This window comes from Peromyscus leucopus, chromosome 1 (genome assembly GCF_004664715.2).
Source record: "Peromyscus leucopus breed LL Stock chromosome 1, UCI_PerLeu_2.1, whole genome shotgun sequence".
In the NCBI taxonomy this organism is placed as follows: Eukaryota; Metazoa; Chordata; class Mammalia; order Rodentia; family Cricetidae; genus Peromyscus; species Peromyscus leucopus.
The window spans coordinates 22792085-22819720 of record NC_051063.1 but is presented as its reverse complement, the minus strand read 5'-3'; the positions used below and the strand labels follow the sequence as shown (position 1 = coordinate 22819720).

At 45.5% G+C, this 27636-nt stretch overlaps 1 protein-coding gene across 1 annotated transcript in view; it reads left to right on the top strand.

The window, feature by feature from the left end:
• The first annotated feature begins 7675 nt into the window (after positions 1 to 7675).
• The window catches only part of Ak3 (adenylate kinase 3), a 28736-nt gene continuing 8775 nt past the window's right edge, over positions 7676 to 27636 (top strand). Inside the window, exons 1-2 of the mRNA XM_028894491.2 lie at positions 7676 to 7949; positions 17158 to 17277. Of these exons, the coding sequence (XP_028750324.1) occupies positions 7799 to 7949; positions 17158 to 17277 (271 nt within the window). The 5' untranslated portion in view covers positions 7676 to 7798. The remainder of the gene's footprint in view (positions 7950 to 17157; positions 17278 to 27636) is intronic.

Here is a 27636-nt window from a genome sequence, read left to right as displayed (position 1 = left end):
TGTTTTTATTTATTTATTTTTTTGTTAGCTAATATTATTCCCTTCTTGGTCTCTGAGGGAGTTGAAGATTAGTTAGTTATGGTTGAAGATTAGTTAGTTATAGTTGAAAATTAATTAGGATAGAAAGTGCATTAGATACATCTTGGATTTACCAAAATAGGATAGATAATGGAATTATTTTCTCTGATTTGTCAAATACCTGTTTAGGTATTTATTACTTGTATATATTGTATATAGTTATTGTACTTTTGTATATAGTTTTTCTTTTGTTAGTTATAACCTTTTGCTTTTTTTTCTTTTTATTAAAATAGAAAAGGGGAAATGTGGTGGTAATCTAATTGTACTGAAATATTATTTTGATTGTATGTTAATAAATAAAGTTGTCCGGGGGTCAGAGTTATTAGAGCCATAGCAAGAGTGTGGCGGTGGTGGCACACGCCTTTAATCCCATAAGATCTCTGTGTGTTCAAGGATATAGCCAGCATTGGAGACATATGCCTTTAAGACCTAGGGGGCTGTACATTCAGACAGTGACGAGGCAGTCATGTGTTTGGGTTTACAACCAATGAGAAGGCAGAACAACATACTATAAAAAAAACGAACCGACAGGAAGTAGGTCTCTTTTCGAGAAGCTGGGACAGCAGGAGGAAGGGTGAGATTTTAGCTCTGAGCTCTGACCTCTCGGCTTTTTCTTTACATTGTTTCTGTGTTTCTTATTTAATAAGACGGTTGGATACATCTATACCCCTCAGAAGCTTGTCCTCAAAGAGAACAATTTCTGTATTTGTGCCCGTGTCCATGCGTGTGTGCGTGCGTGCGTGCGTGCGTGTTTATGAACACGTGTGCAGGTACATGATGGAGACAGAGGACAACTTCAGGTGCCATTCATCAGGTACTGTCCACCTCATTTTTTGAGACAGGAAGCTCAGCAAGTAGCCAGGCTGACTGACCAGTAAGATCCAGGGATATGCCTGGCACCACCTTCCCAGCGGTGAGATTATGAGCATTTACCACCAGACCTGTTTTTTGTTTGTTTGTTTGATTGTTTTGTTTTTTAAAAGAATTTTAGATTTACATTTTGATGATGTCGTAGTGTATACAATGAATCTTGAACACATCCAAGCACCACTCTCCTTTCCCATGCCTTCAGGTTCCCACCACCACCACATCCCCTTCCTACTTCAATGTCCTCTTCTTTAAAAACAAAATAACCAGCCAGGTGGTGGTAGTGCACGCCTGTAATCCCAGCATTCGGGAGGCAGAGACAGGCAGATCTCTGTGAGTTTGAGGCCAGCCTGGTCTACAGAGCAAGTTCCAGGACAGCTAGGACTGTTAAACAGAGAAACCCTATCTCAAAAAACAAACAAAATAAATAAATAAATAAAAATAAAAACAAAATAACCCACTGAAGTATTTCCATGTCTCTTTTTGCTTGTTTCCTAGTTCAGCACAGTCATTGTGGTGAATGTCCATAGCATTAGAACTGCTCAGCCATTCATAACATTTGTTAGTGGACATTGGGAAATTTATTTGTGAAATTCTGCAGAATTCATTTTTTCTATTTCCAATATTTGCTGAAGTTAAATAAAAATTTTCAAGTCATTGATGTAATAAAATATGAAACAAAACAATAAAAAAAACTCCACTGAATCCAATCAGTGCTGCCAAAATGTGCCTGGGTAAGCCGGGCAGTGGTGGTGCATGTCTTTAATCCCAGCACTCGGGAGACAGAGCCAGGCGGATCTTTGTGAGTTCGAGGCCAGCCTGAGCTACAGAGTGAGTTCCAGGCAAGGCGCAAAGCTACACAGAAAAACCCTGTCTTGAAAAACAAAAATAAGAAAACAAAAACAAAAAGTGTGCCTGGGTGTTGGGCCATCCGCCGAGTATGGACAACCTACTAGAACACTCCACCCCTGGCCACCATATTCCTTCTCCAGATGCCATGAACTGTCAACAGCTCCTTACTTGGGGTGCAGGCTTATGACCTCTCCTCCCAGTTCATGCTGGAATTTTGCCTGGCTTAATCTTGTGCAGGTCTTATGCAGATAACCCCAGCTGCCATGAGTTCATGAGTTCAATGGTCATGTCATGTCCGGAGGACGACATTTCCTAGCGCTCTGCCCCATCCCCCAGGTCCACATTCTTTCTCCTCCCTCTTCCATGGTGTTTCTTGAGACTTGGGGAGGTTGATAGAGATGTCCCATTTAGAGCTGAACACTCAACTCACCTTTTCCCAGCACTTTTAAGTAGTTAGGAGTCTCGACTCGGATTGCTGCCCACTGCACGAAGCTTCTTCGACCAAGGTCGAGAGCACCATTCATCTCTGAGTACAAGCATATTCAGAAGGCGGTTTGATGACATGTCCATTTATCAAAACAACAGCAGTAGCTCCCCACTCCCTGCCCCACAGGGCCTATAGCCTCCTCAGCCATAGGCTTTTGACCGGGTTTATTGTACCAGGCCTGAATCACCTCTTATGGAGTTGGTCTCAAACCCAAACAGGAAGTAGTTGGTTACTCTCACAACAATCATTCCATTATTGCCCCATCAGCACATCTTGTCTGGCGGGGTCTCATTTTATAGTCCTGGCTGGGCTAGAACACACAGAGATCTGCCTGCCTGTGCCTCCCAAATAGGGATTAAAGGCACATATCACCACACCCAGCTTAAATTGAGATTATTTTCAGAAACTGAACCCAGGTACGCAGTTCTCATCACCTGTACCATTGTTCAAGCCATCGTCACTCTTGCTCACATTAAGACTAAAACTGTCACAGTCATTTTCTTTCACCACAGGGCTTGCGGGCCAGGCATTTGGGAAGAGTTCAGCTGGAGGGTTTAAACTAGATGTGACTTGTGCTGGTGCTGCCAGATGGCTGAAGCTGTACCAGAGAGGACGAAACATTTCTTTCTTCGGGCAGTCTCGGGGTCCCTCTGGGTGACTTCTCCACGTGGGCTAGGCTTTCTTACATTGCAGTGTCCTCACATGTGGCGGCTGCAGGTTTCCAAACCGAGCGTTGCAGCCAAGAGTCAGAAACTGCGTCATCGTTCATGCCCTAGCCTTAGAAGTCACACAGTATCCCTTACACCACACTCAGTTCATCAGAAGAAGAGCTCATCCAGTTCAGAGGTTGAGGGGACAAAGACTGAAGTCTTCAGTGGAGAAGTGTCAAAATCACGAGTGAGAAGAACCTAAGGACTGTAAGATAGGGGCACACCATGGCCTCAGGATTGTAAGATGGGGGCACTTAGTGGCCTCAGGACTGTAAGATGGGTGCAGGCCGTGGCCATCTTTGGACAGTCCCACTTACCCCCGTAAGGGATCTGGGTTCTCACTATCCCCTGTGTTCCTCTGTTTTTCTCCTCACTTCTTTCCTGCAGACACAATGGCCACTAGACTGCTTTTTGAAAGCCCAAGCTTCCTTCTCCCTCAGTGCCTTTTCTTTGGCTTTCCTCGTTCTCTCTCCAGAGCATTCTTCCTTCGATTATCTGGATGCTTGCTCTCAGGTCTCCAACGTTGGCCTTTATGACAACACTTCCTATTCTCTTTATATAACAGCAGCGACCTTATCCTAACTCGACTCTCCTTTTTCGTCTGTATTTTTCTCCAAACACCTGCCATTTCCTATACTTTTGTGTTTGTGTTCATCATCTCTCCCCAACAGAACATTAGCTCAAGAGAACAGGTAATGTATTTCCTTTGCTCAGGTGGGTGTGTTTGTTTGTTGTGTTCCAGAGTCACAGGCAGATCCTCATCTCATCAGAGAATTACTCTCTCACTGAGCTACATTCTCACTCCTCTTCATAGTATTGAAACTGCTTTCTTTGACCAATAGTCACTGAGGATCTGAGATTTACCAACAGCAACATGGCGGGTGGGGTGGGGTGGTGGGGGTGGGGGTGGGGGTGGGGTGGGGTGGGCGCTTGGAGGTGAATCCTCTCTAGGCTGTGATTGGAGAAGATAGTAGCCTCAGTCAATATCTTTGCTCAAGCATTTTGTGAAACTCTGAACCAGAGGCACCTGAGCAGTGCCTGGGTCTGCATTCCTGATGTATGGTAACTAAGAGAGAGTAGCTATCGTTTTTTTTGTTGTTGGTTTTTTTTGGGGGGTGGGGTGGGGAGGGCTTTTCTGAGACAGGGTTTCTCCTTGTAGTTTCAGCTGTCCTGAAACTCACTCTGTAGCCTAGGCTGGCCTAAAACTCAGAGATTTCCCCTCCCCGTCTCTGCCTCCCAACTGCTGGGATTATAGGCGTGCACTACCACTGCCTGGCTAGCTATTATTGTTTTAAGTTTCTAAGTTTTGGGATAATTGGTTAAGTTGTAATAGATAATTAAAAAGAGTCTCTGAGCCAGATTATTTTATTAATGGTTTCTTATGGCTCATCTCTGTATCTATGTTCATGAGCACACACACATACCCTGGCGTGGCCATGGGACTTGCTTTGGCCAATGAGGTATCACAAAAATGAGGCAGGAAGAGATGTAAGAAGGATTTCATCAACACACTACCCTGCCAGGAACCCAGACTCCATAGACTCTGAAGATCAGGAGACTGATGAGCAGATGGACAAATACCCATCTATCTCTCCAGGCTGTTGTAGCCATCCAGCCCAGCAGGTAAGCCACGAGGAAGCAGTGTGAGAAACTAAACCATGCTGTGCTAAGCCAGCAAAGGCTGGGGCGGCTTCTACTGCAATAGGTACCAGACACACCCTCCTCTTCTGGCTTCTTTTCTGTCTCTCTCCCCAACCCCATGCCAATTGTAGCTTCCCAGATGCTAAACCTGTCTATCCTTCATTCTCGCTCACCTGACTCATGCTGGGACAATGCACTCCCATTTCTGGAACAAGTAGATTCACTTCCTAGGCCTGCTGTAACAAATGGCCAGGGAATGTGGAGCTTAAAGGAAAGAGATGTTTTCTCTCATAGTTGGGGAGATTCTGAGCCCAAAGCAAGGCATTGGCAGGTTGGGAGTTCTCGAAAGGCCTCTAAGAAAACAGTTCCATGCCTTTCTCTAGGCAGTGGTGTTGCCAATGCTGTTTGGTGTTCCTTGACTCGCAGCCCTTAGCTCCAGTCTCTTGCCTGTCACCACACACTATTCTCCCCATGCTGTCATAGTGCATCTGGTAAAGAAAATGACCAAGACCCCCAATGTGATCTCCCTAACTAGCCTGTTACAGCGCTTCTCCAGAGGTACTGGGACACAGCATCAACCGCACCTCTACACTTTGCGAAGACAGAGTTCAACCTACGACACATACCTATAGTCCCTGCTCCACTCTGTACATTCTAGGGCTTTAAAATACTCCAGCCTTTGACGTGACAAAACAGTAATCCCGAGTATTTCATCAACAGGCATTTACTGAATGCCTACTACTCATCGAAGCTTTCTTCGATACAAATGAATCTGTGTAAACATCTGGCCATATGTTGTTTGGGCACCCTTGCTAGATTAAAATTTAAATGAGGCTCTGCCCTTCCCAATGGTAGGAGTTAAACAGGAAAACAAAGACTCACATAAATACATGCCTATGTGTGGCGAAATCACTGCCCTGTGCCCGGTTGCCAGGAGACTTGCCAGTTTGGCAGCCTCATACTCCTCTGTAATCAAGAGCCTTCAGTGAAGCCAAAATTGGCCGGCTTCTGTGGGCCTGTTAACGTGCCCACACACTCTGCTTTACGTCTCTGAACACCTGACGTTTTATATATTCCTGAGTCTGCTTCTGTCTTTTTACCCCCAACGGAACGTTAGCTCCGAGGGAAGAAGTCAAGTACGACTGTCGCTCAGGTTTGTGTATGTTTGCTGTGCTGGGCGACCCCTAGCTGCTCCATCCCCTGTTTGTTTGAACGTTTCCCCCCTCATAACCCAAATTTCCAAAGTTGTGTTTTCAAGTGTCTCTGAGGGCTGAAACCACAAATGTTCCCAACTTGGGAGATTAGAGACGCTCTTCTCCACCATCAAGTTTTCTGGGTCTGGTGTTGCATAACCCAGTCTTGCCCAGACCTTTCCATTCCTGCCAGTTATTTACTCCCTCCCTCCTTTGCTTTTCTTGGGCCTCTCTCATGCTCCTTTCCTAACCCCGCACATAGGCACTGGCTCTTTGATTTGCTTATCTTTAGCCTTTCTCGTGCAGTAATAACTATGTCAGAGCCACTGGTTTTCTTTCTAAGTTCAGGGCTGTCGGCCTCAGCTTGCCACCCAGATCAGGTCCTCTCTCTCCAGCAAGTAAATCTCACTTTTTTTCTGGACGTACTTTCTACTTGGAAACTGCAAGGAGTTTTGAACCTGTCATTTGGCAGCCTCTGGGGGGACACCTGGTGTTTCCTTTTAGAGGCTCCTTCCTGTCTTCCTTGGGCCCAGCACAAAGAAACCACCACGTGCACAGTGGGCGGCCTTCCCTGAGCACTTGCCTGGTACCTGGTGTTGCACGGCCCACTCATAGACATTTTGACTGCTCCACTAATCCGCGTCCATTTTATAGATCAAATACTACTCAGCTCCTTCTCTTCCGCCTTTTCTCGGAGCATGCCAGGCTAGGCGCTGTTGAGCCTTACTGTAGGCCTGGGTCACTCATTCTCCCTCTGTCTTCAATTCAGTTTATATTTTCAGCCAACGCCAGCGCTTCACAGCCTCACCGATACCTGTTCTAAAACAGCCCTCTCCCGCCCTCCACTCCCCTACACCTTCTGTTTGTTTTGTTTTGTTTGCTTTTCTTTTTTGTTGTTGTTTTCATGACAGGGTTTCATTGTGTTGTGCTGGCTGTCCTGGAACTCCGTAGACCAGGCTGGTCTCGAACTCAGAGATAGACTGCCTCTGCCTCCTTAGTGCTGGGATTAAAGGCCTGTGCCACCCCCGCCCGCTGGTTTGTTTTATTTTATTTGTTTGTTTGTTTATTTATTTATTTATTTATTTATTTATTATAAATGGTCTTACTCGTTTGCTTCTGGCGCTGGACTTTTAAAAACGCCAACAGCAGAAACTTGGTGTGTCCAGCACAGCATTCTGGGAGGCCCTTAAGAACGATGGCAAGCAACAGGCTCTGGATAAGTTTTCCTGAAAAGGATGCATTTCTGAAGGAATGAGTACTTTCGACCTCTGCGAAGTAACCCTGGCAGCTACTTTTGGTTCTGAAAGTGGTTCTGGGAGATAAGACACACTTTCACCGACCTGTGGACCATACTTCACTGGATGAGAACTTCAGCGAGAAGGGTTCAAGGTCACCCCTGGGAGAAGAAGGAAATGTGAAAAGAGAGAGGGGAGAAGGCAAAGGGAGAATTTTCATGAAAAGGTGTGTGAGGGGGTGGGGGGCCGGCAAGTCAGGGGAGCGGAGGGGACACAAAATGGGGCACCCGGCTTCCTGTTGGGACTGAATATAACAGGGCCTGACTCTTAGAAAGGGCTAAGGGTGAAAAAGATGAGCACAGAGAAAACGAAACCCAGTCACCCAGAGGTGGCCAAGGGGCGACTAGAAGTAGAAGGGACCTCTCAGAGGTTGCCCACTCGGGAGAATGCACTCGGGCGCAGCCTGCAGGTTGGGACCAGGCAGCACAGGGCAAGAGGGTCTGGGGATGCCGAGAGGCGCGGGGTGGAGCCGAGGGGAGCGGGGTGCAGGGGCGCGGAGGGGCGGTGCAGCAGCGGGCGGGGCGGCCCCGGTGGCCAGCGCTCACTTCCGGGAGAGCCTGGCGCCCTGGCCACCGCCCGCTCGCAGCTGCCAGCTCGCTGGGGCCGTGGAGCCCGTGAGCGTGCAGGCCAGGCCGCAGCCCAGCGTCTGCGCAGCTCGGGCCGCCGTCCGTCACCATGGGGGCGTCGGGGCGGCTGCTGCGCGCCGTGATCATGGGGGCCCCGGGCTCCGGCAAGGGCACCGTGTCGTCGCGCATCACCAAACACTTCGAGCTGAAGCACCTCTCCAGCGGGGACCTGCTCCGCCAGAACATGCTGCAGGGCACAGGTGGGAGCTGAGACCGAGGGCAGGCAACGTGCGATCGTCCCGGAGGGGCTTTGCGGGCCGGGGTCGAGGGTCCTGCAGCGCTCCCCGATCTCGCCCGGGGAAAGCGGAAACCTCGGTGGGCAGCTTCGGGTAGACTGCGGGGGTGGGGTGGGGTGGGGGTGGGACTAGAAAGTTCAAAGACTGAAGGAAAGCCCACGGCCTTGTTCTAGGCGCACATCCGACCCGGCTGGCAGCTGCGGGGGGGGCCTAGCCTGGGGAGCTGTACCCGGCTCTACCACGTGTCCTAGTACTCGGAAGGCAGGCTTCGACTCTGCCAGGGTTAACTTTCTTTTCTACTTCCCCCCCCTCCCGCCCCCCGCCCGACTCCCGCCCTTGGTAGACTCTGTGGGATCTTGTAGTCCTGACCTTTCTCTCTTCAAGGTCAAGTATTATTTATTCTTTTTGCAGACACAAAATTGGCTTAGATTTTGATGCCCGCAGACATTTCTTAGGCACGAAAGTTATCCTTGTGCACGGTTACATAAACGATTGTGTTTCTCTTGCCAAATTCTTCTAAATCAGCATAAACCTAGTCAACAAACTCCACTTTACAATGGACAGGTTTGTGGTAAGTTCTATTTTAAGAAAAGCATTTTAAATTTATTTTTTGAGACAGTGTCATTCGATGTAGCCAAAGTTAACTTTAACTTGAGATCCTCCTGTCTCAGCCTCCCTAGTGAGTGCGGGATTACAGGCACCAGCCGACTAACAGCTGCAGGCTATTTTTAAAAAGTGAACCCCAAATGTTTTCTTCACAATAGCGGGTTCGTTGACCTTCAGTTCCAAACTAGTGCCTATTTTGAAATTCATTCAGTTCCAAACTAGTGCCTATTTTGAAGCTCATTTACGTAGAAATAATACCTGTTCAAGGTAAAAGAAAAAAGAAAGGAAGAAGAAAGTAAAGGTCCTGGAGAGAAGGGAAACCAGAAGGAAAGAGAGTAAAAAGCCAAGCTTTGTCTTAGTCCCTGCCCTGTCCTGCTCTTCAGAGAGAAACAATCCATTTCCCTCCAGAAGTGTCTCTTTATGTACAAGCACTTGTGTGTACTCTCTGTGTTGAATCATGTTACCATATATTTACTCAGCTCCCTGTTTTCACACTGTGATCCAGTCCGTCATCCCATATGGCCATTACCCTGTTTGTTTAGCCACCCGTTTGCTGAATCTACCTGATTTATTTTACCTGTCCCCTTCCTCCTGAAGGGTGCATAATTACTTTGCAGGAAAGGGTGCTTTTTTTGTTTTTGTTTAAAAGACACTGACTTTCACATGGGGTGGGGGGAATCCACACACTGTTTTGAGTTTCTTTGGTTGGCTCCTCAACACCCCTGGAGCCTGTTTTCGTTCTCTTCTGATGTTGACCTTGAAAAATAATAAAGGTTGCAGTTAATTAAACTTTATCAAAAGGTTGTTTGACTCTCGCTAAATGTTCGTAGTGCAACAGATTGCAATTTTATGGAGGCCAAACAGTCCCCAGTCCTGGAGACTGCCTGGTTGGTTTGCTGCTATCCAAAGTACAGAGAAGGACTTTAGGGATGACCTGCAGGCTGACTCAGCTCACCTGACTGGGTGGTAAAGAATGCTCACTGATTTAGGGAAACAGGGACCATTTTAGGAGTAAATGAAGGGGCATTTGAATAAAGCAACAGTGCTCCTTGCTTCATTTTAATACCTGCAAGAGTCAGGGATGTCAACTGTAACATGGAAGGGGGAGGGGGGCGCAGAGATGTTCAGTGGCTCATTCTGTAGTTTAATGGGCAGCTCTTTTTTTTTTTTTTTTTTTGGTTTTTCGAGACAGGGTTTCTCTGTGTAGCTTTGCGCCTTTCCTGGGACTCACTTGGTAGCCCAGGCTGGCCTCGAACTCACAGAGATCCACCTGGCTCTGCCTCCCGAGTGCTGGGATTAAAGGCATGCACCACCACCGCCCGGCTGGGCAGCTCTTTTTTTAAGACACAGAGAGACAAATACTTTCTTAAAGCCTTAAAGATTCATTATCAGAAGTAGGTGTTTTTTGTTTTAACAGGATCGCTCACAGTAGCTTTGGCTGGTCTTGAACTTGTAGCAATCCTCCTGCCTCAATCTCATGAGTGTTGGGATTACAGACCCACCAGGCCCTGCTAGAAGAACTAAGGTTTGTGAAAGAAGTCTTTGCAGGTCAAAGTTCAAGGTACACACAGGAGATTAGTCTGTTCAGCTGGGAAAAGTTACAGATCTCAGAGGGAAGCCCCGGCCAGGCCCCTAGGGATGGTTTCCACATCTGGCTGATGCCTGAAATCCAGAACTGGCAGGTCCTAGGATGGTCGGGTCACTTGCTCTTCAAAGAAGTATGGCAATGCCTTAGCAAGAACATAAGATGAAGCTTGGGATTATCATGAAATTGTTTTCACAGATGTTAATAGTTTGCTATGCAGAGTATTTTTCACTAAATGGTATCCCGCAGGTCCCATAGGTCAGGAGTGAGAATACAGTCCCATTAAATATTTGTGAAAGGATTGGATATTTCCCAAAGACACAGCCAAAGGAGAACTAATCTTAAAAAAAATGGTAAGAAAGAAAGGGCCTGAGAATTCAGGATAGGAAACTGACTTCCTGTGCGTTGGCCTCTCCAGGAGACATGGTTAGCTTTTGGTGCCTTCTTGATTCTTCTCTTTCTCCGGGTTGCATCTGTGTGCAGTTGTACAATCGTTATTAGATGCTTTTTATTCTCATTTGTTATGAGCATGTCTCAAACTTAATTTCAGGAAGGTTGCACAATTAATTTAAACTTTGCCCTTGCTATCAGCTATTGATTTTTTTTTTTCCAATGCCAGAAACCAAATCTGGAGCCTGTGCAAGCTAAGCAAGCACTGAACCCCAGAGCTGGCTCTGCCGACCCCTATTTCCTGGACATTTATGTTGTTAGCTGTTTTCTGCTGTAATAAATACTGCTGTGCACCCGAACAGCTGGCTGCAACTTTGCTTCTTTTTCCTTTGACTAAATTCCAAGTGTGGCATAGGAACAAACCATCATGTCACGAAAGTGCTGTTTTCTAGTGCCCGACTATATAGTCGTCTAAAATGTGTTTGGTGGCAGCGGGAGGATCTTCCTTCCAGCAGTAATCGCTTCACTGTTACCCATTTTTGGACCTAGACACCTTCCTCAGCTTTACGTTTGATTTAAAATGCAAGTTGTGGGTAGTATTCATTAAGACAAAAAGTGTACGTGAGAAAAACAGTCAGCCCCAGAGAGATAATAATGGCTCTGGAAACACTAGGTGACCTGGTGACACTTGCAGGTCTGAGACCCTAGAGCACCAACCAGGACAGTGGAGTCAGAAGGTTGGAATCTGAGACTCACACTGTTACTGTAATCCTCATTCCTTTCATGAGAAAACTGAGTGCCACAGAGGTTGAAGAACTCCCGCAGGGATAAACAGCCTTTCTCTACTCACCTGGGTAGCACATATGAAGTTGGTATGCTACAGAATCCATTATGCTCATATGCACATATGAAGTTGGTATGCTACAGAATCCATTAGTATGGGCCCAGACAAGGGTAAGATTCAAATTCATGAACTACCCCCTCCCATATACACAAAACCCCAAATGAAACTAAACAGTATGTTCTGGGGTACCAGAGTGGAAACCCAGGCCTCAAGTGCCAGTTATATATTCTTTCCACAGAGCAGTACTTCCCAAGTTAAGGCTCATGAGGTCATTTTAGATAGACTTTTTCTTTATTTATTTCGAGGTGTATTTGCCAAAAAGAACATATATTTTGTGAACATTTTAGCTTATTTAAAAGGTGTGTTGCTTAAAGGAAACGCAGTAATATTTCAGATGTGGCAGACCTCCTAAGGTGAGCATCTGAGTGGCAGAGTCTGCCCCTTGGTAGGTGCTTCTTCTGTGGTGCCAGACAAGAGGACTGACCCTTTATCTCATTTAAATATCATCTGTATGTTGGGAGAGTCTAACTCAGGAGATAATCTCGGGTCCCCAAGTGTCCATATGGCCAAGCATCATTGTGTGGACCCATGAAGCATAGTGTATATAAACAAGACACAGACTGATGGTAGAACAGATTATTTTTATAATGGTGATTTGTAATAGTCAATACATTTACTTGGTTTGGAATTCCAAAAAGACATCTAAACGAATAATTAGTGATGAGAGCCTTGTAAGAGATTTCATGCCCTGGGCAGTGGTGGCACACGCCTTTAATCCCAGCACTCAGGAGGCAGAGCCAGGCGGATCTCTATGAGTTTGAGACCAGCCTGGGCTACAGAGTGAGTTCTGGGAAAGGAGCAAAGCTACACAGAGAAACCCTTTCTCGGCTAAAAAAAAAAAAAAAAAAAAAAAAAAAAAAATATGCACACATGACTTGACGCTAGCCTGTCTTCCCTTAGTGTTTTCTGTAAGTGGGAGCACAAGTCCATGATGTACAGAACCTTCAACAGTCAGCAGTGTGCTTTCCAGGAGTGCTTCATTTCTCCCCTAGCACCGCCTGGTTGGCATGACTCACTGCCATGGAACTTCAACATTCAAAGTGTATGTATGTAAAATCCAGTGCACGTAGTATATCACAGTTGGGTAACTGTCGCCACAACAGATTTTAGAACATTTTTATTACCCACAAAAGAAACCTCTTACCTATGAGTCACTGCCATCCCCACCCACCCCACCCAGCCCTCTGGCAACACTACTGTATCTTTCAGTTCTCACCTTCTGGACACGTCACAGAAATGAAATGGGAGTCTGCAGGCTTTCTCTCTGGCTTCTTTCACTTAGCATATTATTTGTCTTAATTATATCTATTTACTTAGAGTGCATGTGCACTTGTGTATATGTGTGCCAGACTATGTATGTGGAGGTCAGAGGACAACTTGGGGTGGGTGGACTGTCACTGTCTATTATGTGGGTCCATTATGAGGAGCCCAGCTCAGGGTGTAAGACTCAGTGGCGAGCATCTTTGACCTCCGAGCTGGGTCTGTGGTTTTGACACTGTCTCACTGTGTTGCCCAGGCTGAAGACGAAATCTGGGCTCAAGTGATCCTCTTACCTCTGCCTCCTGGGAGCTGAAACTTGGGGTGAATGCCACTGTGCTGAGCTTGACTTGGGCTTTTAAAGATCCCCTCATGCTGGAATATTAGGACTTTGTTACTTTTTATTGTGTTATATGGATGTTTTACATTTTGTTTAGTTGATATTTGAATTAGCTTCCTTTTTTCATTATTTTGTATCTAAGTAATTCAGAGCAATCTTAAAAAAGAGAAATTGGTTTAGGACTACTGCCATAAAAAGTAAGCTGCTAAATTGTTGTGTTTTTGTTTTTTTCATATACAAAACAAAGGTTTCCTTTTGATGTTTTCATGCATAGCTGTCATTGTATCTTGTTCTCATCTGTCCCCCGACAGCACACTGCCCGAATTCATAGATTAATATTTAATAAAACACCATAGCTGGACCTCAGGAGAATCCTGACCCTTGTCTGTGTGCCCACGTACTGATCCATCTACCCACTGATGGATGGGTCCATTAGGCATGCACACAGAGTGGGGGATTTCACTGAAGGTGCTCACAATCACGGTGTGGATTTGGGGTCAGGCAGACACATGGATGTGTGTTAGTCACAGTGGCTGCCATAATAGCACAGACTAGGTGGCTCAGATAGCAGAACTGTTTTTGGAGCCTAGAGGTCCAAGACCAAGGCTCTGGAAGAGTTGGTTTCTGGACGTTCTCACTTTATGGCCGTAACCAGCCACATTCTCACTTTATGGCCTTTCTTCGGTGCTCAGGCACTCGCTGTCTCCTCCTCAGTGTTTACACGCAGTTCCTATCAGATTGAGACCCCACCCTATGACTCCCTTCAACCTTAATTACCTTCTTAAAGGTAAATACAGTCTAAATGTAGTCACTGTAAGGGTTAGGTTAGGGTTTCAGCATATGGACTTGGGACTGACTACTCAGTCCATAGCAGGATTAAACACATGGTTTCAGGGGAGAGAGGGGGAGAGGAAGGGAAAGAGACACACACACACACACACACACACACACACACACACACACACACACACCAGTAAGCTCGAGAGCACTTGTGACATTTCAGGAGCCTAGAGGGAAACTTTTGGTTACTTAGGAGGTTGATGCTATCTTGCCATAAGAGTCTTTTAAAATAATTTCTGTTTTCATTGTTATAACCTGAGACTAGACACTGAATAATTTATAAAAAAAAGAAGAAGAAAATAAAAAAGCTTATCCAGTGCACCGTCATTGGGATCGGAAGTGCCGAGATCTGGTGGCGGCCACTGGCAAAGGTCTGTGCTGGGTTGTCCCAGGCAGGCGAGTGGAAGAACAAATGCATGTGTGACACGAGAAACCACAGGAAGCAGTTACCCAGGCTTCACTCCGAGAATTCGCTCGCCCAGCATCATTAATCCCTTTATGAGGGTGGACTCAGGACCCGAACCCCTCTCAGAGATTCGACCTCCTCTTAACACTGTTTCTCTGCGCACCAGACTATTTTTTTTTAATGAGTTCTGGCTCAGGAATATCTGGCCACCCTTACACATATCTGTATCTTTTAATTTGCTTGTTTTGAATAAACCACATCCCAAACCTGGTGATGAATCTGATTATCTATCAAAAGAAAGAGCAAGGGACTTGAGCCAAAACTAAGAGGACTGGGGTTTGTTACTCTCCGTGTGTGTGTGTGTGTGTGTGTGTGTGTGTGTGTGTGTGTGTGTGTGCGCGCGCGTGCGTCTGGAGAAGGGAAGAGTGCAAGGTGAGGGAGGGAAGAGGTAGAAGGATGAAGGCGGACTCAAGGACCCTGTGCATGCTGGGCAAGCGCTGTACCACGGCCAGACCTGTGGAGCTGGGCTGAAATTCTGTCCTGAAACCCAATGAGGAGGGAGCCGGAGACAGACAGGTCTGGAAGAGGAAGCCTTTCAAGCTGTTTGGTAGCTGGAGGGAGGAACGAAGGCCAAGGGAGATTTCGGTGTTCAACATTTGTTTAAAATGTAATTCTTGTGAAATAGTCGGTATCTGAAGGTTTTATAACTAGGTAGGGGTAGAATTAAAAGCACATTCAGGGGCTGGAGAGATGGCTCAGTCAGTGAGAGAACTGCTGCTCTACCAGAGGACCAGGTTCGATTCCCAGCACCCATGTGGCAGCTCACAGCCATCTGTAACTCCAGTGCCAGGGGATCTGAGGCCCTCTTCCGGCCTCTTTGGGAACCAGGTATGCACACGTGCGCCCAGACATTCATGTAGACAAAACACCCTTACACATAATTTTTAAAAAGAAGTGATCAAATGAAGTCTACATATTAAGGACATGGAACTTTCCAAAGGCTATTTTATTTAGTTACCTTTAAATATTCTTTTCTTTTTATTTGTGTGTGTGTGTGTGTGTGTGTGTGTGTGTGTGTGTGTGTGTGTGTGTGTACATGTGAGTGCAGTGCCAGTGGAGGCCAGAAGAGGGCATTGAATCTTCTGGAGATGGAGTTACAGGTGTTTTTAGCCACTCAGTGTGGGTGCTGGGACCTGAACTCAGGTACTCTGAAAGAGCAGCAAGTGCTCTGAACAGCAGATCCACATCTCCAGCCCCTCTAAACTTTAGTGGGTTTGGAGGATACTTTTCCAGGACCCAGGTCCTCTTCTGGACATTGTAAACTGATGGTATTCTTGTCAAATGGCAGTTGGTTTAGTAACCATAAATTCTTAGTAATGGTAAGTTCATAGTTAGGCCTCATCTACTTTTTTCTTTGGCCTCTCACCAGCCTGGAACCTACCAAGTAAGGTAGACTCTCTGGCCAGCAAACCCAGGGATCCACCTGTTTCTGCTGCCTGATGCTGTATTACAAGCTCATGCCACCACAGCAGCTTTTGTTTTATTCAGATTCTGGGGACTGAACTAAGGTCTTCATGCTTTCAAGGAAACATTTACTGACGGAGCTACCACCCTCATTAGCCCTTCTGTAGTATTTTTTTTTCTAAATTTTTTAAAAGCTGTAGAAAAGTGAAATATGTAGACATTAGTGTTTATATAATTGTACATACTACATGATTAGGAATAGGCTTACTTTATTTTTTTGGAGTCAGGGTCTCTGGAGTGGGCTATGAACTCTCTGTATAGCTGAGGATGAGCTTGAATGTCTGATACTCCTGCTTCCACATCCCTGGTGCTGGGATTACAGGCATGTTCACCCACCACATTCAGTCTTATGCTGGAGACCTAAGCCCAGGTTTCTTTCATGCTAAGCAAGCACTTTAAAAGCTCAGTTAAATTCCCAGTCCTTCCTGTAGCTGGAGTTTTCTCTCCGGTCCTGTCAAGCCCTGGCAGTCCTTTAGCCCACTTATAAAATAAACACACAGACTCTTACATTATTTAAACTGCTTGGCCATTAGCTCAGGCCTATCATTGTCTAGCTCTTACTCTTATATTTAGCCCATTTCTATTAATCTATACTTTGGCACATGTCTCGTGGCTTACTGGTACCTTACATCTTGCTTGTCCTGGTGGTGGCTCCAGGCGGTCTCTCTCTCTCTGCCTTCCTGTTCCTTCAATTCTCCTCTCTGTTAGTGCCACCTATACTTCCTGTCTGGCTACTGGCCAATCAGTGTTTTATTTATACAGAGCGATATCCACAACACCTTCCCTCCTCCTGCCCCTTATTGTGTTTGTGGTTTTTGAGACATGGTCTTGCTGTATATCTCTGGCTGCCTGGAACTCACCATGTGGTTGAGGTTGGCCTCAATCTAGTGGAAATCCTCCCGCCTTGGCCTTCTGAGTGCACTGCCACACCACACCCATTTGGTTTTGTTCTTTTGAGACAGAGTCTCATTATATGGCCCTGGATGGCCTGGGACTTGATATGCAGACTAGGTTGGGGTTGAACTTGGGGCATTCTCACTGTCTTTGCTTCCCTTTGGTTGGTTGGTTTTGTTGAGACAGGGCCCTCTGTAGCACAAACGACCCTCAGCCCTGTATATGTACCTGGGGCTGGCTTTCCTGCTGGTATTACAGGTGTGCGCCACTATGTCCAGCATAACCTGTGTGTGTAGCAGAAGAGCTGTTAATAATGCGCTTTCTCATAGGTCTGACGTCTGGAAGCATCCTGTAGAAAACAAGTTCCTGAGATCTGGACTAATTTGATAAAGAAAACACACTCACTGGCTTTTCCCTCTGCTGTAGAAATTGGTGTGTTGGCCAAGACTTTCATTGACCAAGGGAAGCTCATCCCAGATGATGTCATGACTCGGCTGGCCCTTCATGAGCTGAAAAACCTCACGCAGTGTAGCTGGCTGTTGGATGGTAAGTACAGATACGCAGTGTCCTGGGTATCTCTGCCGCCCGAAGTGATGAGTGCGGGCAAGAGAATGAGCAGTCCAGACTATGGAAAGTCATCAGGAGGGCAGTCAGTCACCTTTGAGTCTGATTTTAAAATTTAATCAGTGAGCTGATTAACTTATTTTGAGGCAAGGTCTTGTGTATCCCCTACTGGCCTCCAATTTGCTGTGTAGCTAAGGGTGAACTACAAATTTTGATCTTCTTGTCTTTGCCTCCCAGATGCTGGGGATACAGGAATGAGTGGCCAAGCTTGTCTGTGTGGTGTGGTGATCAAACTCAGGGCTTCCTGCCTCTTAGGCAGCCATGCTACCAACTGAGCTCTATCCCAAGCCCGGGGCCTGGTTTTTTATTTGAAAGGAAAGAGGGTGTTGGACCGCATGATTTCTAGACTGCTTCAGATGTAACTTTAGTTCTATGCCCCCTTTAAAGACTATTCTTTGGCTTTTTAAACTTTGGTTGTTTTGCTTTTTGAGACAAGGTCTTATTATGTAGCCCAGGCTGACCTTGAACTTGTGAGCCTTCTGCCCCAGCTCCTTCCCCGAGAGCCGGGATTCCAGGCTTGCAGCACCATACCTGGCTGAGAGTATTCTGTGCTAAGAGAGGATCTGCACAAAAGAAGCTAGGCTGAAGAGTGACTTACAGTAAGCTGTAGACTAGCCTGAGTCCTGGCAGGGTCTTGGGGCAGGGTGGCTTGTGGATGCTGCTTGCTGATGGAGGGAGGACACAGAAGAGGCCTTTAAACACGGGACACTTCCCTTCAAGATCAAAGTTCTAGTACCATCTGGGAAGGGGTGTGTTAACCCGGTCCTGTTTGTTCTCTTCTACTTAACCCGGTTCTCCACCTTCACATGGAAGTCCTCAGTGCTGCCCACTGAGCCCTGCAGCCCTGCTTGCTAGCAGCCAGAGAAGGTGTCCCAGTCCCTAACTGCAAAAAGGTTCTAGACTCCTTAGAAAGGTGAGGCAGGGAATGAACAAAGGGAGAGGCAGGGCAGAATTCCTTACTCTGGTTTATTAGAGCTAATATCAAGAAGAAAACAACCACCACCACAACGAAAGTATGCTTGCCTATATGTCCGTCAGTGTGTACACAGAATCTCGAGGACTTAAAAATTCTTGAAACACTTACAGAAGGTCTTTGGTGTGTAGATACCATGCTGAAGACCAGTGGCTGAATACACCAGGCTGCATATATTTATTCATGACATAAATGTTGACCGAGTGCCTTCTAGGTACACAAAGCTGTCTGGGCACTGAACCTAAACGAGAACAAACTCCTTGCTTTTGTGGACAGTATATTCTAGTAGAAAAGTTTGGATAAACCCAGATTCAACGTTGATGTGAACAGAGAGCCATGTGAAGAGCAGGCGGATACTTGCTTCCTTTCCTGGTAGAAAATATGGATACATGAGCCAACATTTTATTCTCAGGTTTGATAAAGCCTTGCTTCTGTGAGATGCTGGGATCTAGAAGTACTCTTGTTGACAAGCAGCCTGTGTAGGTCTCTTTAGCTGAAGGAATGGGGTACATGGAAGGTTGAGTGTAGATGCTGCCCAGCACAGGGAAGTGGCAAATTTCCCAAGAGACCAGCCCATGGCCATCAGAGGAGTTATATCTGGGGACTAGGGCAACAGGGGAAGGGCCTGGAATGTGGAATATTTGTCTTTTATTTCTTGATTCATGCACTGTCACAATGGCTTTTCCTATAGAAAAACTAAAGCAGATGAAAATGTATAAGAGAAATAGAGTCCTCAATGATCACACCCTCCTACAGCAACTACATTTAATTGCCTCTCTTTTTTTATAATTAAGAAATTTTTTATTCATTTTACATACCAATCGCAGATCCCCCTCTCTTCCTTCTCCCAGCCCCATTGCCTCTCTTTAAACAGGCATTCTCTACAGCAATAAAAAAAATACACATATATCCAAACGTCCATCTATTATTAGATATGTTTTGCTCTCTCCACCAAGTAATAATTAATATTGTTTTTCTTTTTGCTGGAGTGACAAATACTTCAGAAAGACAATTGGAAAGAGGGATGATTTATTTGGGTTTTGGTTTCAGAGTTTTCAGTCCATGCTGTTGCCCATGTTGTTTCTGGGCCTTGTTGACAGCATGACTGAATTGAGGCCACTCTCTTTATGACACCATTGACTGTACCTATGAATTAATTCATCAATGGAGTCACAGCCATTTTTCTTAATGACTGGAGCTGCCAACTAGGGACCAAGACATCAACATACAAGCTTTTGGAGGATACAACTTATTATCCAAACTATAACATACACACACACACGTGGATACACGCTGTGGTGACTGTTCGTGGTTGTCAACTTGCCTACATCTGGAATTAACTAAAGCCAAGCAGCTGGGTACACCTGTGAGGGATTTTTTTTTTTTTTTTTTTTTAATTGTTTGAAGATGAAGACTCACCTTTAATCCACATCTTGTGAGGTGGGAAGACCCACCTTTAATCTGGGCCATGCCTTCTCCTGGCAGCCTATGTAAAGGACACAGAAGAAGGAAGCACTGGCTCCTTGCCTGCCTGCCCTCGCTCTCCCTCTGCCAACTCCACTCCTTCACCGCCATTAGAAGCTATTTCTTCACAGTTCTGACAAATACTGAACACGAGTTGAGACATCCAGCCTCATGGACTGAACAACTACAGATTCTTGGATCTTCTGCTGGTAGACAGCCATTGCTGGATTAGCTGGACCACAGCCTGTAAGCCATCCTAATAAATGCCATTTTCCCCCTGTAAGTTCTGTTCCTTTAGAGGACCTTGTCTAATACAGATACAGATTTTTGGTACCAGAAGTGGTTCGAGAGCAACAGAAAGTATAAGGACGACTTAAAAAAAAAAAAAAGTAGTTCTATGAGTTCGAGGCCAGTCTGGTCTACAGAGCAAGTTCCCGGACAGCCAGTGCTACACAGAGAAACCCTGTCTCAAAACAAACAAACAAAAAAAACCAAAACAAACAACCAAACCGAACAAAATTAAGGTGACGAATGTATTTGATTATCCTGATTCACCAATTGTGAGCGGCAAAATGGATTTGGTGACTCTGTATATTGAACTCTTGACAATTTGTGGAAAAATAAGGAAAATGATGCTGGTCAGTTGCTCCTGGCATATCTGGATAAATTGACAAAGGAAAAGAATGAGTTCCATGATAAAATTAGCCAAGTTCTAGCATCTTAGAATATGGTGAAGGACAATGAACTCACTGATAAAATTAACTGGCTCCAGATGTGCATACACAGTCTCAAGGTTTCTATGTGTCCTACAAGAGAATCTTCTCTCCAGAGGCCACAGAGCTCAAGTTTCAGGAAATCAGCCCAAAGCCCTCATTATAAGGCTGGCTGAATTACAGTGAAAATTTAAGTCCCAGCCTCAGAGGGTGTTGGTGATTAGAGTAAGGGCATTCATTGATAAAGAATGGGATCCTGTAACTTGGGATGGGGATGTGTGGGAGGACCCCACTGAGATTGAGAACTTTGAACCCTCAGATTCTCACCTAAGGAAGTAGTCTCTCCACTTTCCTCAGCAGAAGACCTCCAACCCCTGAAATACTGCCTTTTCTGCCTTTGACTGAGGAAATTAATCCTTCACTGTCTGCTAAACCAGCAGTGACTTTCTCTGAAGGAGATGCCAGGCAAGACACTAGTGATGTGCCTCAGGGCCCACCGATAGTTGCCTCTAGACTATAACCAGACTCCAGGCTAAGCAGGCTCCTGGAGATAGAAAGTGTCGTCCATGAAGAGGTATACTACACCACTAAAGAGCTTAATGAGCTTGCTGATTCATTCAAGGAGAAGTCTGGGGAATTATGTGTGGGAATGGATTTTAAGGGTGTGGGATAATGGTGGAAGGAACATAAAACTGGACCAGAATGAGTTTATTGATTGCGCTCACTGAGCGGAGATTCGAGGTTCAATATGGAAGCTTGCACAGATGAAAAGGGGTGCCAACCGTTTGTCTGAGTGGTTGGCTGAAACATTCTCAAAAGATGGTCTCCTGAAATGGAGTTAGAGGTGCTTGATATCCCCAGGCTTAGTGTTGAGGAAGGGATGTTAAAGGGAGATTGCAATGTTAAAAGTGGCTACGCTGTGTAAAACCGAATCCTCCACAATGGGAAGGCCCGGAATATATGCCCTTTATTAATCCTATAAGTCACAAAATGGGGAGTGGGCACCAGTACATTTGAAGAGCTTTGTTGTCTCCCTTTTCCCTGTGCCAGACCTAGGCTTGGAGACACTGCTTAAATGGATTAAATGCAGTGGGTTTAATTGGGCCCCAAAGGAACAGGGCCAGGTGGCAGTACTGAATGCCAAAGGCAAGATGATCATAGTTATCATAATGGGCAGCAGAGGCAAAGCAATATCATACATGATGGCCTGGCTCATAATGGGCAGCAAGGCAAAGTGATTTTTGCTTATGTGGACCTTTGGTACTGGCTAATCAATCACAGTGTTTCCAGGCATGAAATAGATAAGAAGCCTACTGCCTTTTTGTTTGATCTGGGTGAGTGAAAAAATTTCTCAAACAAATGGAAGGAAGTCTACATTGGATGGTGGCAAAAGGGAATCTTGGCCCATGAACCAGACTTGAGGCAGTTTGCAGGCCCAGAACCCCTTGAAAGAAAGGATGGCCAGGTTCCCCTGAAGAAGGCCCTTGATAAAACACATACAAGTATTGTTGTTGGCTTTTCTCCAGTTCTTCCCCCAGGGACCTGGGGCCTTTGACGAGTGTAGCTGTACTCTGGGGGAACGGAAACAATCAGACATTCCAGGGTCTGTTGGATACTGGCTCTGGATTAACACCGATTCCGGGTAATCCCAAGAAATGCTGTGGCCCTCCAGTTAAAGTAGGGGCTTATGGAGGTCAGGTGATTAATGGAGTTTTGACTGATGTCTGACTCACAGCAGGTCCAGTGGGTTCCCGAACTCAACCTGTGGTTATTTCCCCAGTTCCAGAATATATAATCAAGATAGACATACTTAGAAGTTAACAGAATTCTCCCATTGGTTCTCACCTATGGACTGGGGAATATTATGGTTGGAACGGGTAAATGAATTCTTTAGAGTTGCCTTTACTGTGGGGGACCAGCCCCCACTTTTACGACCAGAGTACTCTTGAGCAGGGAGAAGTGAGGAATATTTAGATAGAAAGAGATACCTAGATGATGAGAGGAAAGAAGGAAACACAGGATAGCCTCGGGAGGGCCTGGGTCAAAACCCACCAGCCCAGAACTTTATTCCAAAGGGCTTTTTGTAACAATGCCAAGGAGTGAGGCAAAAAGACCTTCCCCTGCTAGATACAACCAAGTAGACCCTTCCAAACACCTGGTACCCAGGCCCGTGGCCCAATTATCCTCTTACACAGTCCTGCTAGGTAAAGCCACTAGGAAACCTTGGTGGGCTCCAACACTCTGCCAGGGAAAATAGTGAATCAAAAACAGTATCATGACCCTGGAGGAATTAGTGCCACCATCAAGGACTTGAAAGATGCAAGGGTGGTCCTACCACATCTCCCTTTAACTCCCTTATCTGGCCAGTGCAGGAGACAGATGGACCATGGCGAAGGACAGTGGACTATCAAAAACTCAATCAAATAGTGACTCCAAATGCAGCTGTTGTACCAGATGTTGTGTCCTTACTTAAGCAGATCAACACATCTTTTGGTATATGGTGTGCAGCTATTGATCTGGCAAATATATTTTTCTTGGTACCTGTTCATAAGGACCCCTAGAAAAAATTTGCTTTGAGGCCAGCAGTATACCTTTACAGTTTTACCTCAAGGATTAACTCCCCAGCCCTGTGTTATAACTTAGTTAGAAGGGATCTTGATCGCCTGTCTCTTCCACAAAATATTACATTGATGCGCTATACTGATGACATTATGCTGATTGGACCAAGTGAGCAGGAGGCAGCAACCACTTCGAACGCATTGGTAACACATGTGCATATCAGAGGATGGGAAATAAATCCAAAAATTCAAGGAAGGACCTTCTACCTCAGTGAAATTCTTAGGAGTCGAGTGGTGTGGGGCATGCAGAGATACTCCTTCTAAAGTGAAGGCTAAGTTACTGCACCCGGCCCCTCCCACCACCAAGAAAGGAACACAACACTTAGTGGTCCTGTCTGGATTCTGGAGACAACACATTCCTCACGTGGGTGTGTTACTCTGGCCCATATGCCAGGTGACTAGGAAAGCTGCTAGCTTTATGTGTGGCCTGGAACAGGAGAAGGCTCTTCAAGTCCAGGCCCTTGTGCAGGCTGCTCTATCACTTGGACCACATGATCCAGCAGCCCCAGTGGTACCTGAGAGGTCAGTAGCAGATAGCGATGCTGTTTGCAGCCTTTGGCAGGCCCTGTAGGTGAATCACAGAAGCGTCCTTTGGGATTTTGGAGCAAGGCTCTACCATCATCTGTAGACAATTATTCTCCCTTTGAGACATAGCTCTTGGTCTGCTGTTGGGTCTTAGTGGAAACCGAACATTTGACAGTGGGCTAACAAGTTAGCACTTGGCCTGAGCTGCCATCATGAATGAGCTGAGTCATAAAGTAGGACGTGTACAGCAGCAAGCCATTGTCAAATGGACGTGGTATATATGTGACCGGGCTCGAGCAGGTCCTGAAGGCACAAGCAAATTACATAAAGAAATGCCTATGGTTTCTACTCCCATTACAATGCTGTCTGCTGCCAAGCATGCACCATAGGATCTGCCCTGTGATCAGCTGACTGAGGAAGAGAAGACTAGGGTTTGCTGATGGTTCTGCACATCATGTTGACACCACTCAGAAGTGGACAGCTGCAGCATTACAACCTCTTTCTGGAACAACCCTGAAAGATTTCTGTGAAGGGAAATCTTTACAGTGGGCAGATCTTAGGGCAGTGCACGTGGTCATACATTTTATTTGGAAGGGGTGGGCAAATATGTGACTGTTCACTGATTTACGGGCTGTAGCCAATGGATTGGCTGGATGGTCAGGGACCTGGAAAGAGCATTTTGGAAAATTGGTGAGAAAGACATCTGGGGAAGAAGTAGATCTCTGCAAATGGGCGAAGGATGTGAAGATACTTGTGTCCCAGCCAAACGCTCATCAAAAGATGGCTTCAGCAGAAGAGGAGTTCAGTAACTTAGTATATAGGAGGACCTGTTCTGAGGACAGTCAGCCTCTTTGCCCAGCCATCCCTGTCATTGCCCAGTGGACACATAAACAAAGTGGCCATGGTGGCAGAGATGAAGGTTATGCCTGGTCTCAACAACATGGACTTCTATTCACCAAGACTGACCTGGCCACAATTGGGGCAGAGTGCCAGATCTGCCAACAGCAGAGACCAACACTGAGTCCCAGATATGGCACTATTCCCAGGGGTAACCAGACAGCTACCTGGTGACAGGTTGACTACACTAGACCATTTCCTTGTGGAAAGGACAACACTTTGTCCTTACTGAAATAGGTACTTGTTCTGGTTATAGATTTGCTTCCTACATGCTTCTGCCAAAACTGCCATGCATGGACTTACAGATTGCCTGATCCACCGTCATGGTATTCCACACAGGATTGCTTCTGACCAGGGAACTCACTTCACAGCTTGGGTAGTGCAACAGTAGGCCCATGACTATGGAATCCTCTGGTCTTACCATGTTCCCCACAATCCTGAATCAGCTGGTCTGACAGAAATATGGAATGGCCTTTTGAAAACACAGTTACAGCACCAATTAGGTGGTAGCAGCATGGAGGGCAGGGCTAGGGTTCTCCAGAAGGCAGTGTGTACTTTAAATCAGTGCCCAATATATGGTAATGTTTCCCTCATTGCCAGGATCCACAGGTCCAGGAATCAAGGGGTGGATGTGGTGGTTTGAAAGAAAATGCCCCCCAAAGGGAATGGTACTATGAGGAGGTGTGGCCTTGTTGGAGTAGGTGTGGCCTTGTTGGAGGAAGCCAACAGCTAGGTAGGAGAAAGGACAGGCAGGGCTGGCAGGCAGAGAGAGGAAATAGGAGGAGAAATCTGGGAAGAAAAGATACGGGGGAGCAAGAAAAGGAGAGGAGGACATCAGGGGCCAACCACCCAGCTACACAGCAAGCCACAGAATAAGAAGTAAAGAAAGGTATATGGAATAGAGAAAGACAAAAGCCCAGAGGCAAAAGGTAGATGGGATAATGTAAGTTAAGAGAAGCTGGCTAGAAACAAGCCAAGCTAAGGCCAAGCATTCATAAGTAAGAATAAGACTCCGTGTATTTATTTGGGAGCTGGGTGGGGAGCCCCCAAAGAGCAAAAGATTAAAGAAAAGAAAAAGAAAAAAGAACCCAACAACAGGTATGGATCATTCCTCCAGGAAAAGAGCCAAGACTTGCTGAGGTGGCTGGGGGTGGAGGAAATACAGAATGGGTATTAAAGGAAGGTAGTTATAAATACCAGCTAAGGCCAAATGACCAGTTGCAGACATGAGGATTATAACTGCCATATTTTATTAAGAATGTGTTTGTACATATATTTGTATTTTCTTTCCTCCATTTCTTTATCATGTAATATTAGTTAAGAAGAGTATCAGTGGTTATCACATTTAAGTTTTGAGATAACTAAAACAATATCTCTCAAGGGACATTGCCACCTATACTAACTGTACAATGCATTAGCAGTTGTACAAGAGATAGTTATATTATGTTAGATGTAATTATGACCTGGTTAAATATATAACGTGTTTGTGATTGTACATGGGATAGTTAGGCATTATTATGACCTGGTTGTTTACACATGGAAATTAAGCATAGCATAAAGAGATGTAATTGTGTCAAGCTGACAAGGGGTGGACTTGTGATGGCTGTTCTTGGTTGTCAACTTGATGACATCTGGAATGAACTAAAACCCAAGTGGCTGGGTACACCTGTGAGGGATTTTTTCCCCCCTTAATTCCTTGAAGTCTGAAGACTCATTTTTAATCTGGATCTTCTGAGGTGAGAAGATAAACTTTTAATCCAGATCTTTAGAAGTGGGAAGGAAGATCCATCTTTCATCTGACACACCTTCTGCCAGCAATATATAAATATATAAAGGACACAGAAGAGGGAAGCTTGCTCTCTTCACCTGCTTGCTCTAGCTCTTGGTGGCAAGTCCATTCCTTCACTGGCATTAGAGCCTACTCGGGATATGCTGAAGACCAGCTAAGACATCAAGCCTCATGAATTGAACAACTATTGAATTCTTGGACCTTTTGTTGGTAGACAGCCATTGTTGGACTAGCTGGACCACAGTAAGCCATTCTAATAAATTCATATATATGTATCCATTCTATAAGTTCTGTTCCTCTAGAGAATCCTGGCTAATACACACACATAAACCAACTTTTGCAGTTTGCATTTCAACTGAATTAAACCACAAGGACAGTTTGGTTTCAGTGGGCTAAAAGATGCATTTTCTTGCATTTAGCATACATACTATACTTGGGGGTGGAGCATGTGGGTGGCAGCCAGGTTTTCACTGTTTGGAATGATGCTGCAAAACATAGCCTTGGGGTTGGGGATTTAGCTCAGTGGTAGAACGCTTGCCTAGCAAGCGCAAGGCCCTGGGTTCGGTCCTCAGCTCCAGAAAAAAAAAAAAAAAGAAAAAAAGAAAAGAAAACAAAAAAACCATAGCCTTACGTTTCTTCTCCTGTCACAGGTTATTTTGATTCAGGCCTTTTATCCCTATGGATGTTTTGTTCTAAGTTACTGAAGATAAACATTTCAAAATTTTGTGTAGAGTGCTTTGCCTGCAAGCATGTATGTACACCACATGGTATGGTGCCCATAGAAAGCCAGAAAAGGTCATCTGAGCTCCTGGAAGTAGAGTTACAGATGGTTGTGGGTGCTATGTGGGTGATGGGAATTGAACCTGGGCCCTCCACAAGAGCAGCGGTGTGAACACTGTAATAAGAATCGGGCCAATAGAGAGGTATTTTTGTTAAGACTTTTTTCAGTGCAAACTCCTTGGTTACGAGTGCAGGTGTTAGGTTACATAGACTGCGTGTGTTCACTGTGACTGCCACTGCTTAACGGCTTCATGAGCGACAGACAGCAAGGCATTTGCTGTTGCTCTGCCCGATTCCTCATTTGTAAAGTGGAGATAACAACAGCGTCTCTCTCATGGGCATTAGGGCAGTTGAAAGAAATGGTTGCTATAAAACCTTTACGGTGGCTGTTGGCATCTGAAAGCATTCTGTGGAATGAGCTATTCTACTCTATTAGTCTCATTAAAGATAGTCAAATTGTTTCTCTCAGGATGACTTCATTATAAATTTTATAGTAAATGCTTGCTATTTTCTTTCATCTTG